We start from the raw sequence: 13001 nt of genomic DNA on the forward strand, positions 1-13001 counted from the left end.
ATCATATAATTCCTCGTCAAAACATGGACGATTTCCCGTCAGGACAATTCGCACCCTGGACTATTCCCCGTCATTCTGTAAATATACTTACAGTATTATTAACTAATCAGTACAGTAATCCCTCCAGTATCCGACGTAATAGAGCCATAGGCATGTCCGGATAGTGGTCCTGTCCAGATATTGGGCCCCAGCCTTCTGGACTCGTACTTATGGACCCTAATTCAGAAAAACACCTATACAACTCCCTCTGGACATGCATAGCACCTATTTAAGACCCAAATGACACCAATGAGGGACATAAAAGGCTGAAATAAATGCAAAAGGAGCATAAAATGAGGTTTTTGAGGTAGGTTCATACAATATTCAACATTCTGGGTACTTACAAGTCCCTGGCTCCTGGACTGGTAGTTATGGACCCTAACCTAGCCTAACTCAGAAAAACACCTCCATACTGCACATGCATAGCACCTATGACACAGCATATTCACACCAATAAGGGACATAAAAGAGTGAAATGAGGTGTTTGAGGTAAGTATAGTATGGAAAATACAGCAGAATACAGTATGAAACATTCTGCCTACTTACAGAAAGTCCATGGCCATCTCGATGAATAACCGCCTCCTCTCAGACTCTGACAGTAAGAAGGATTTCCTGAAGCACTTGCAGTACACTGTTCATGAAGTCTTGCACTGAACTTAGTCATTCGCACTCAGAAGTCCATTCTCTTCACAGTGCGCACTCTTGTCTTGCGTTCCATTGTACCTTGATGAAATAAGTGTTGCACCCCCCTGGGGGTAGGGGGGTTTCAAGAATACTCCCCCAGTATCCCTGCTTGTCGTACGAGGCGACTAAAAGGGTTGGTGGTGGGTTAGTGCCCCACCCCGTAAAAAGAACTAACTAAAAAAGCAAATAAAGCGCCTCGGACCCGGACGGACCATACGTTGACGACTAAGGAACGGACAAAGGACATTCTGAGAGTAGGAACGTGGAATGTGAGAGGAGTGAATGATGAAGTGAAAGAGAGAGAGATTGTCCAGGTGCTTGAGGATGCAAAAGTGGATATATGTGGATTGACTGAAACTAAATGGCAAGGTGAAAGGATGAGAGAATGGGAATACGGTGTAGGTATATGTGCGGGAGTCAGTGAGAATGAGAGGGCAAGAGAGGGAGTATGTCTGATGATAAGCAAGAAGTGGAAGGAGAATATAAGAGAGTATGGAACAGTGGGTGCAAGGATTGTATGGGTGAGGATGAAAGTAGGTATACAAGCATGGGCGATTGTATGTGTGTATGCTCCAACAGAGGATCGAGTGGCAAGAGTGAAAGATGAGTTTTGGGCGAGAGTAGAAGCATGTATGGACAAGTTTGAGAGGAGCGAGAGAGTGCTGTTGATTGGAGACATGAATGGCAAAGTTGGGAATGTACGAGTGGATGGAGTGGTTGGTCAGTGGGGTGTGCCAGCGGAAGTAGATGGGAATGGTAGTGCTTTGGTGGACATCTGTACTGGTAAGGGGTTGGCAATAGCCAACACCTACTTTTGTCATAAGATGATACACCGGTATACATGGAGAGTAATGAGGAGGATGGATGGTGAACTTGTTGAACGAAAGGCAATGATAGACTACGTGTGTGTGGATGAGCGAATGAGAAGACAAGTGTTGGATGCAAGGGTGTGGAGAGGGTGGGGGAATGGAGTCTCGGACCATCACTTAGTGATGGCCAAGGTAGAGCTGCAAAGAAAGTGGTTGAGGAGGCGAAGGGGAAGACAGGAGGAAGCAGCTCCTGTGAGAAGAGTGGAGAAATTGCAAGATAGTGAGAAGAGGACAGAGTATAAGAGCATAGTGGAAGAAAGATTGGGAAGGTATGAGCTAGAGCAGATGGAAGGGGTGGAAGACGTATGTAAGATATTCACGGAAGAGATAAGCGCAGCGTGTGAGGCGGTTTGTGGAGTGAGGAGGAGATGCAAGGGTGTGCAAGGGACAGCATGGTGGAATGATGAGGTGAAACGAGCTGTGGAACAAAAGAAGAAGGCATATGGTGAATGGTTGGCGAGTAGAGGTAGGGGAGAAGATGAGAGAGAGAAGAGAGAGGTATATGTGAGCAGGAGAAGGGAGGTTAAGAGACTGGTGAAGGAGAGTAAGAAGAAAGTGGATGAAGAGTTTGGGAGGAATCTGAGTGTGAAATGGAGGGAGAGTAAGAAATTGTTTTGGAAGGAGGTAAAGAAAGTAAGGCAGTGTGAAAGGGGAAATAGTAGGGGAGTGAAAGATAGGAATAATAGATTGTTGGTGGAGAAGAGAGAGAAATTGAGGAGATGGAAGGAGCACTTTGAGAATTTGTTGAATGTAGAGAGTGAGAGCAGTGTGAGTATAAGTGGTTGGGGAATGGCTGGGAGAAGAAGAGATGAGAGGAGGGAGGAAGAGATCAGTAGGTCGGAAGTAGTGGAAGCGATGAAGAAGATTAAGCTGGGAAAGGCCCCAGGAATTGATGGAGTGTGTGGTGAAATGCTTGGGTATGGGGGTGAGATTGTTGTGGGGTGGATATGGAAGTTGTGTAGATTGGCTTGGGAAGAGGGAAGGGTTCCAGAGGACTGGAAATCAGGTATAATTGTTCCTCTGTACAAAGGAAAAGGGGAGAGAGAAGTATGTGGTAACCATAGGGGTATTTGCCTTCTTAGTGTGACTGGTAAAATATATGGTAGAATACTCATTGATAGGGTTAGGCATATGACAGAGGAGCTAGTTGGAGAAGAACAAGGGGGATTTAGGAAGGGAAAAGGGTGTGTACATCAGATATTTGTTCTAAGATGTTTAGTGGAGAAGTATCTAGAGAAGGGAAGGAAAGTGTACGCTGCCTTCATGGACTTGGAGAAAGCTTATGACAGAATAGATAGGAAAGGTATGTGGAAGGTATTAAGAATATATGGAGTGGAGGGGAAATTGTTGAGTGCTGTGAAGAGTATGTACGAGGGAGCTAGGGCTACGGTGCGAGTGGATGGTGAGCTGAGTGAGTTCTTTGATCTCAATGTGGGACTGAAACAGGGGTGTGTAATGTCTCCTTGGCTGTTTAATATATATATGGATGGGGTCGTAAAGGAGGTACAAGGTAGGGCAGTGGATGTGGGGGTGGCCCTAATGAATGAGGGTGAGATTTCGAAGCTTCCGGTGTTGCTGTTTGCTGATGATACAGTATTGTTGAGTGAAGATGAATGGGAGTTGCAAGGTTTGGTGAATGAATTTGGGACAGTGTGTAGGAGGAGGAAGCTGAAAGTTAATGTAAACAAAAGTAAAGTTATGGTGTTTGAGAGGAATGAAGTCACAGAGTGTGCAGTGAGGTTGGATGGTGAGGATATGGAGAATGTGAGTGCATTCAAGTACTTGGGTAGTGTGATGAGTAAGGATGAAACTTTGGGGGATGAAGTACGTGAAAGGGTACAGCAGGGAAGGAAGGTTGTTGGCACACTGAAAGCAGTGATGAGAAATAGGGAGGTGAGTATGGAAGTTAAGAAGTCACTGCATGATGGTATTGTGATCCCTACCCTGACGTATGGAAGCGAGGCGTGGACCTTGCAAGAGGGGAACAAGTCAAGAGTGAGAGCAGTGGAAATGAGTTACTTGAGAGGAGCATGTGGAGTGACATGGAGGGACAGGTTGACGAATGAAGAAGTGAAGGAACGTTGTGGGGTAGATGTGGATGTGGTTGAAAAGATTAGGAGAAAGACACTGAGGTGGTTTGGACATGTGGAGAGGATGGAGAATGAAAGACTGACTAAGAGGGTGTATGTAGGTGAGGTGGAGGGAGGGAGGGGGAGGGGTAGACCGAGGATGAGGTGGAGGGATGGAGTTGAGAGATATATGAGGGAGGGGGGGGTGAGTTGGGGGGAGGGGAGTCAAATGGTGGGTGACAGAGTGACTTGGAGGCGTTTTGTCTGCGGCCACCCTTTGCGGGATTAGGGCGTCGGGCTATAGATAGATAGATAGATAGATAGACTCTGCACTTTAAGTCTTTCCACTCTTATAACCATTTTCTAAACCAAAAACACTCAAGTTAATTTATATTACAGTTACAGTCCATTAAATTTTTGTCTTTTCACTCACAACTCTAAATCCTTAACACAATGCACCGTTTTTTTCACTGCACAACACTGTAAATTCCCGTGTGGTCTAGTGGAGAAGTTCTTGGCGTCTAATCACTATCAGAGTCTGACAGTAGCACAGGGAGGTGACCTAGGGATGCATCGCTGGGTCGTGGTGATGGCGTACCCACTGCAGACGACTCTGAAGACAGACGCAAACTCACGTCGAGTGGTGACTCCACCGTGGCTGATGTGCTGGACTGTGGCTCGGAGCATGAGGGCCTGTCTTGGGGAGGCAACGGAGTGGAGCCAGGGCTGGGCACAGCGGGGGTCACGGGCCTGAAAAAGCTGTCAATCGTTGATTGATGCAAGGAACGACAATTCTGACGATTTATGATGCGCTGCCTGAAAGCACGCACTTCCTCCACAAGTCCCAAGAGCCCCATCTCCCTGTCGCAGTCCAGGTGTTCCAGGTAGTACAGAACAAACTCTAGGTGTTCCCGGAGTGTGCTTAGCTTGGGGATGGCTGGAGTTGTGTCATGCTGAGAGGAGTCCGCATCATCATCGCCGTCCTCGTTGGAATCTTCAAGCTGGGTACTGACATCAGCAACTGAAGATGCGATCTCGATATCAGACAGGGTCTGATACCCAGGATCGCCCTCGTCGTCATCCAACCACTCACGCGCTTCGTCCACATCAATATCGTCACCGTGCGCACATAGACGTGCATGGAAGTCATCCACTTCGAAACCTAGGAAATCGTACTCCGCATCCGTTCTGAGAAGCAGACGAGACCAACCATTTTCTAGAGTCTTGACAGGGATTTCCTTCCATGCTCTGGCCCAGTTGTAGATTGCAGACTTGATGTTGTAGCGGCGAAGGTTTTCCAAAGTCCGCTGGCCTCGTGTGTCCCGTCCCTCCCTGCGCTGGTCCTCATCCTCAAGAACAACCATCATTTCGTCCAGGAACTTCCGGCGGTATAGGCGCTTCGATGCCACGATCACTCCTTGGTCCATTGGTTGGATGAGAGCAGTAGTATTAGGTGGCAGAAACATGCACCTAATGCAGCCATTCTCAACCACCAAGTCCTTGTCGCATGGGTGGGCAGGTGCATTGTCAAGGAGGAGGGCCTTTACCTGGTCGCGTGGGATTCCTAGTTTCTCTGTCTGGTAATGTATGACCTCCTTGATGAAGTGGCGGTGGAACCAGTCTTTGAAGATCTGGGCTGTGAACCATGCCTTCAAAGAATGGTACCAGACGACAGGAAGGACATCCATCACCCTACGAAGACACCGAGGCTGCTTTGCACGGCCAACAATAAGGAGCTTAAGCCGGTGCATGCCGTTAGCATTGACTCAACACAAAGCAGGTATCCGTTGTTTGGAGAGCTTGCGACCAGGTACACGCTTCTCCGTCTCCTCGGCTAGAGTGTTCGTTGGCAAAGAGCGATAGAATAAACCAGTTTCATCAGCGTTGTAGACTTTACCGAGAGTGAGGCCCTCCCTGTCAATCAAGCCCTTCATCTTGTGCCGAAACTCGTCAACTCCATCCTCATTAGCGTCCAAAGCTTCGCCATGAGACTTACAGTTGGTAAGGCCATGCCGTAACTTAAATGTGAAGAGCCAACCCTCGGATGCCTTGAAGTCTAGGGCGTTGTGAAGCCTGGCGAACTTCTCAGCAGCAGCCTTCAGCTCCATACCACGTACCATCACACCAGCAGCACGTTGCTATCAATACCAAATCAACGTGGAGCGGTCGACTTCAGCAAACTTGGGAGTAAACATCACCCTCCTCTCCACGTTGCGTTTGCTTCTCAACGAGAAGTCAGCCGTGTACTGCGTGAGTTTGTCTCGGGATCTCTTAATATCAAACAAAGTAGATTGGGCCAGGTTAAACTCGCGGAGGATGCGTGAAGAAGACCATCCCGCATCTACTTTCTCCAATATCTCCCGCTTCTTCTCCAGAGTCAATACCTATCTCTTCCTCTTCTCAGGCGGTGGGGCCATCATCACACACACGAAGGAAAGGCACGAGAGCAGCAGGAGTGCCTGCAGCAGGTAAGGCACCACCACAAAAGCGAGCACGTGGGCAGCCATGACGACGAGCGTTCACTTGCAACGAGAGAGAGGCGGAAAGTGGGGAGGATGCAGGGGTGCTCTAGCGGACGTCGGACGAATGACGTGCCACAACAAAGCTGTCCTGCGTCCCGTGCACCAAGTTCAAATTACGGGCGGGAAAATATATATATATATTTTTTTTAATTTTTTGCGGTTTTTGGACCATTTTGGGAATATTGGATCCTGGGACGATTATGTCCGGTTAGTGGGGATGTCCGGATAGTGGGCATCCGGATATTAGAGGGATTACTTTTAATAACTCAAAGATAATAACAAGAGAAATTAAAGGAAAAGAATCAATAATAGAAATACTAGAACAAAATGAATTACAGGTGGTAGCAAATACAGTAGGCAGAATTCTGAAATGAAGAGAAGTACAGTAATTATGAATATAAGGAGCAACATAGAAATGAACAATAGAGACTGAGAAAAAAAATAAAAAGTCATGTTGTTTAAGGACAAGAGCTTCCAGATGGGAGCAGGCACCAACAACAACAAGCCATGTGCAAGGTGATGTTATGTTGGCGGCGGCCATCTTGCAACTGTCCTGCTAGCAGCCAGCCCTCTACAGCCAAGTGCCGCACTTTTAGACTGTACCTTCCACGTGTGGGCATGCATTTCACTGCCGTTTAGTTGTATGTATTTTCTTTGTATTTTTATCGCAACTTACATGTTTCAAGATGGCAAGCAAGAGTGGTTCTTCGGGTAGCAGTGGTAATGGACAAGAGCAGCCTGGCATCTCTAAATCTTCGCAGCCAAAGGAGAAATGGCAATACACGAAAGGGCAGAAATACACCAAGTATACACTTGCTGACAGTATGCCAATACAATGCAGAACTACAGTTACTTAACCATAATAGTTCATAAAATTTACAGGGGGTGTGGGCAAAAAATTCGTGCTTTTACGTAGTTAGGTTTGGAGGCCCCGGACCCAAACTAATTTTTCCCATAAGAAGCTCAGTTTAAATTTCAGTGGTTTGAATTTTGCGGTGATTTTTAGGTACCCATGCCCATTGAAATTCGAGAAACCACTGTATGTTGGTTTTGAGGTAGGATGTGATGATCATTTATGATGGCTGGATGACACCAATTGGTGGAAAATGGGGCACTCACCATCCACTCACTCGATGTAGTGCTGGTTTGGATGTCTGCCCTTTCCTTTCTTCCTTCTTCTTCTGTCTTTCCTCCATTATTTCCTCTTCCTTCTGCCTATGGGTGACTCTACACTGAGTGACAAGCCAGATAGTTTCCTGTACACCAGGAAACCATTTACTATGCTGGGTTATAACCATATAACTAAATTATGGTGCCTGGTGGTTTAGTGGGTAATTAAGGCATTCCAGTTGGATTGAGCCTGTGTAGGTTCATATGCAATGGGTGGTTGGGGTTTATAGGTCATGTAATGCCACTCAGGGATGAATGAGGCTGGTCACTCTTATCTTAAACATCAGAACCAACTTGTCTAGCCCCGGGCTTCTACGCTCCTCATGGGGCAACATAGGATTGGATGGTGGATGGATGGATGATTTTTTTTTTTGTATTCTAGGAAGAAGGAACCAAAGGCCAGGAGCCCACAAATTGTTCCATCCAAGAAAAACACAAAATACAAGAGAGAGCCAAATTCAAGATTCAGTTATTTTGAGATGCCTGACACACTGCATTTGAAAGACTGGAGATCATAGCTAGCAGGAAATACAGACAGAGGGAGATAGTTCCAGAGTTGACCTGTTGCATAAATGAAAGACTGGGAGTATCAGTTACTCTTGCATTAGAGAGTTGGATAGAAAAGGGATGAGAGTTTGTTGCTAGATGGGTGTTACGCGCCTGTCATAGAGGTGGAGGAATGCAGACAGTTCAGAAGAGCAGTGACCATTGAAGTAGCAATAGAAAGGAGATAAAGATGCAACAGTGCAGCAAAGAGACAGAGGTTGAAGGGAGCCAGTAAGAGGGGGGGAGAGTTAATGAGACGAAAATCCTTTGACTCCACCCTATTAAGAAGAGCTGTATGTGGGGAGCATCCCCACTCATGACAGTCGTACTCTACTCAGGCAAAAAAATCCCGTGTATAAAGTCAGCAACTGTGCAGGGGTAAAAAAGGAACGGAGTCAGCTTAGCAGAGGATGGCTGATGCCACCAATAGGTTTTCAGAGTGTGATCTACTATGACACAAGATGTGCTGTGCCCATATTATGATGGGACAGTTATTCACAATGGGATGGCATCACAAACATGGATTCAGATTGTGATTTAAAAGACAGTGCCCATGTTAAGACAGGACAGTCATTCACAATGGCTTGGTGTTAAGCAATTGTGCCCAGTCAAGAGGTTACTTGTAGGGGTAGATTAATCACTATAGGCATTCTGTTTTATGTAGGCAAATTTGGGTGGGGCCACCTAAGACCTCACACCACTAGCTCTGTTCCCACATCACCGCCGCCACACACGTGTAATTATGCCTGCTCACCTCTCTATCCCCTCTCTCTTCTATTTTAAGTTAGTAACTACTTATAAATGAATTTTACTCTGTATAGATATAATAAAAGAAAAAAAAACTACAGTATAATATAAATCCCATAAGACTTGTCAGTGTTGCTTTTGCGACGTTGATACGAGAGATACCCTTGTGTGTGCGGCTCATACGCAGTCAGTCTCCCGCCATGGAAGCGTGCCTATAATTCAAAACGAGAAAAACAATTAAGAAAGTAAAATTATAAGTAGTTAATATTAATATAAATATGAGAGAGAGAGAGAGACAGGGGGGGAGAGAAGCACGTGTGTGGCGGCGATGTGACAACAGAGCTAGCGGTGTGAGGTCCTAGATGGCCCCAGCCAAACTGCCTTCATAAAATAAAAAGTCTATAGGCTGATTACCTCACAGCCAAGGCCCTCACCATTGAAAACAAAAAAATAGAATAAAAATTCAAATAAATTGATAAATGATAACATTACAGTGACTGGCATCACACAAGACCTCATGATGGGGGCTGCTTCCCTAGGTAGGATCCTCAATATTTGGTTTAGCCTACAACTGGTGGTCTCACTACAGCCCCCATTAAGTTAATTGGCCCTTATCCAAGGAGAGGATGTTAGTCCTTAGGACAGGGTCGACCCATCCCACCCCAGGATGGGGTGGGATGGGTCGACCATCAGTGTCCTGGGATAGCAACAAGGTAAAAGAAATCCTGGTAAAAGGATGGGCTACTAATCTGAAGACTGGAAATGGTGACCCAAGGTTAGGGCCGACCCAACAAAGGTGGTAAGGGTCACTGCTGTAAAGATCTGGGAGGAATGCCAAAAGCTGTTAGTCCATCACAGGGCAGAAGCAATGTTCCTGCATCCATAACTACCCAAGGACACCCCTGAGGTGTTCACAGGCGAGGAGATAGAGGGAAGTTTAGAAAACCATCTCAGGGTAGCAGTGGCCAAGCATGGCAAAAATGAGACCGTAGTATCTATCGTGTGGTTAAGCCACGAGACAATGTTATCCACCCCATGTTTAAACCATTCAGGTCTCCTGGCCACAATCATGGCTGGATCAGTACGGGTCTCCTGGCCACGATCATGGCTGTATCAGTACGGGTCTCCTGGCCACGATCGTGGCTGTATCAGTATGGGTCTCATGGCCACGATTGTGGCAGTACCAGTACGGGTCTCCTGGCCACGATTGTGGCTGTATCAGTATGGGTCTCCTGGCCATGATCATGGCTGGATCAGTATGGGTCTCATGGCCATGATCGTGGCTGTATCAGTACGGGTCTCCTGGCCACGATCGTGGCTGTATCAGTATGGGTCTCATGACCACGATTGTGGCTGTATCAGTATGGGTCTCATGGCCACGATTGTGGCTTGCCTATTTGGCTGCAACTCAAAACTGTGGCTGGTGAATGTTATCAGGATAACATTCACCAGCCACAGTTTTGAGTAGTTCTCTCAATATTTTTTCATTTCCTGGGTATTACACAATCCAGTTGTGAAGAAATAAACACAGACTTATGATTTTGGGTTAGTAGGAGTGTTTCTCTGTCATTTTGTATACAGAAATGCACTGGCTTGAGACACCACACACCACTTGCTGTGCAGTTTCCCATGGTTATTCCGGCTCTTGTATGGTAAGTAGAGCCCTAATATTTTGTAGAGAGATGAGTATTAGTTCCTTATGCATGAATATTATGTATCTTTCTAAATTACAAACCTTGATTTTTTGGTAAAAAATGCAGTTTCTCAGGCTGGACCTATTTGCGGCCTGAAAGGGTTAAGCCACATGATGGTGCTATCCAGTCTGTGGTTAAGCCACATGATGGTGCTATCCAGCCTGTGGTTAAGCCACATGATGGTGCTATCCAGTCTGTGGTTAAGCCACATGATGGTGCTATCCAGTCTGTGGTTAAGCCACATGATGGTGCTATCCAGTCTGTGGTTAAGCCACATTATGGTGCAATCCAGTCTGTGGTTAAGCCACATGATGGTGCAATCCAGTCTGTGGTTAAGCCACATGATGGTGCTATCCAGTCTGTGGTTAAGCCACATTATGGTGCAATCCAGTCTGTGGTTAAGCCACATGATGGTGCAATCCAGTCTGTGGTTAAGCCACATGATGGTGCTATCCAGTCTGTGGTTAAGCCACATGATGGTGCTATCCAGCCTGTGGTTAAGCCACGTGATGGTGCTATCCAGGGGCGCACCCAGGAATTTTCTAAGTGGGGGGCCCGTAGTGAGGTGAGGTCAGGTAATTCGATAATTACAGGGAGGTCACATGCAGGTATAGAGTCAGGGAGCTGCTGGCTCATGTGTTACTCTTTGTTTGTACTTGCCAATTTTTCATGTATTGCAGTTATTGAAATAAATACAGGGTGCAACATGAATTTCTGCAAATATTTGTAGAGGTGAAAGAATACGTCATTCTGAGTAGAAAATCTTCAATACACGTATGTTTTTTAAGGAATACTATAGACGTGACGTGGATTTTTAACATTACACAACGCAACTGTCACACAGAGACGAGTCGGTTAGGGGGAGTGGCAGGAAGGGAGGAGGGGAGTGATCAGCTGACTGTCAGTCAGTACACACTTTCCCGCCAAGATAAGTAGACGTGCTCAGATTACGAGTCAAACCCTTGATTTATTTTGTACCAATTTGAGAGCCAGAAACTGCAGATAATGCCTTACACTTTCAGTAATGTGGAGTATGCAGATATGATATTTATTTACAGGTTCTGCAATGGAAGTGTAAGTGCTGCTGTACAGGAATACAGAAGAAGATACTCAAACAGAAAATCTCCCAGTGTTCGAAAATTCTACACAGTTTTTCAACACCTTCGTGACAAAGGGTCTTTCCCCAGAATAGGTGCAACAGCTGAATGAATAGAGGAACGTGGAAGGGTATGGCAGATTTTTTATACAGTGCAACGCAGCCCAGACATATTAGCACAAGGAGAATTTCTCTCCAACTTGGAGTTTCTCACATGAAAGCCTGGAGGTTGTTGAGAAGTGAAGGTTTTCATTCATATCATCTGCCTAAGGTTCAACATCTTCAGGATGGAGATTCTGTGAGGAGACTAGATTTGTGTAAATAGTTACAAGATAATTCCCAGCTATGGAAATACATTTTATTCACAGATGAAGCCACATTTACCCATGCTGGACTGCACAATAACCATAATGAACATTGGTGGTCAAAGGAGAATCCACACAAAATGGTAGAATGTAATTTCCAACAAAGATTTTCCATTAATGTCTGGTGTGGCATTATTGGTGATCAAATGATTGGCCCACATATCTTTGAAGATTGCCTTAATGGGGATGCTTATGCTAAATTTTTGATAGATTACCTCCCCTTACTCCTGGAAGATGTTCCTCTGGCCACACGACGCCGACTAGTTTTTAAGTATGACAGGGCTCCACCACACTTCAGTAACCAAGTAAGGCAGCACCTTGACCTGACATTTCCTGAAAAGTGGATAGGTCGAGAAGGACCACACCAATGGCCTGCCAGATCACCGGACCTAACACCACTGGATTTTTATCTCTAGGGACACATGAAATCACTGGTATTCAAAACGAAAATCAACTACAAACAAGAACTTCTGCAGACAATAATGGAAGCTTCGGAGCACATCAAGAACAAGCCAGAAATTTTGAGGAAAAGTACACATTCCATGTTGCAATGAGCGGGACTGTGTATTGAAGCTAATGGTGGCCGCTTCGTACATTTGATGAGATCATCACAATACTTCTGGAGGTTTGTAGTGGTGAGAAGTGACTGACTGTAGACTTGGCGGGAGAGTACTGACATTCAGCTGATCGCAAATATTGTCACCTTAATTTTACAGTATTTTTCTTGCTAATTACAATCATACTGTCCTCATGTAATCCTTATCAGTGAATTACATAATGCCTATTAATAGCATGATTTCCCATTTGAAGGTATTCTTATGTTCCATAACTTGCATAAAAAATCATAATTTCACCAAGTTGGCATCGTGCGCCCAGATAGCCTCCCTCCTCCCCTCCCCTCCTCCCTTCCTGCCACTCCCCTAACCGACTCGTCTTCATGTGACAGTTGCATTGCATAATGTAAAAAATCCACGTCACGCCTATAGTATTTCTTAAAAAGCATGTGTATAGAAGATTTTCTACTCAGAATGACGTATTCTTTCACCTCTGCAAATATTTGCAGAAACTCGTGTTATGCCGTATATATATATACAGTATAAATTTTTAAAGGACCCAGAGAGCTAAGGGGGGGCCCTGGGCCCGGTAGCCCCCCCCCCAGGTGCGCCCCTGGTGCTATCCAGCCTATGGTTAAGCCACATG

General features: G+C 45.7%; 1 protein-coding gene across 1 annotated transcript in view; it reads left to right on the forward strand.

The window, feature by feature from the left end:
• LOC145410768 (uncharacterized) overlaps positions 1-12355 on the forward strand; it is a 58408-nt gene extending 46053 nt beyond the window's left edge. Inside the window, exons 4-5 of the mRNA XM_080280870.1 lie at positions 9699-9902; positions 12218-12355. Of these exons, the coding sequence (XP_080136996.1) occupies positions 9699-9902; positions 12218-12355 (342 nt within the window). The remainder of the gene's footprint in view (positions 1-9698; positions 9903-12217) is intronic.
• Positions 12356-13001: the final 646 nt, after the last annotated feature.

The sequence above is a fragment of the Coenobita brevimanus genome, chromosome 86, assembly GCF_032717465.1.
Source record: "Coenobita brevimanus isolate Jiangsu-jjx chromosome 86, ASM3271746v2, whole genome shotgun sequence".
Taxonomy (NCBI): Eukaryota; Metazoa; Arthropoda; class Malacostraca; order Decapoda; family Coenobitidae; genus Coenobita; species Coenobita brevimanus.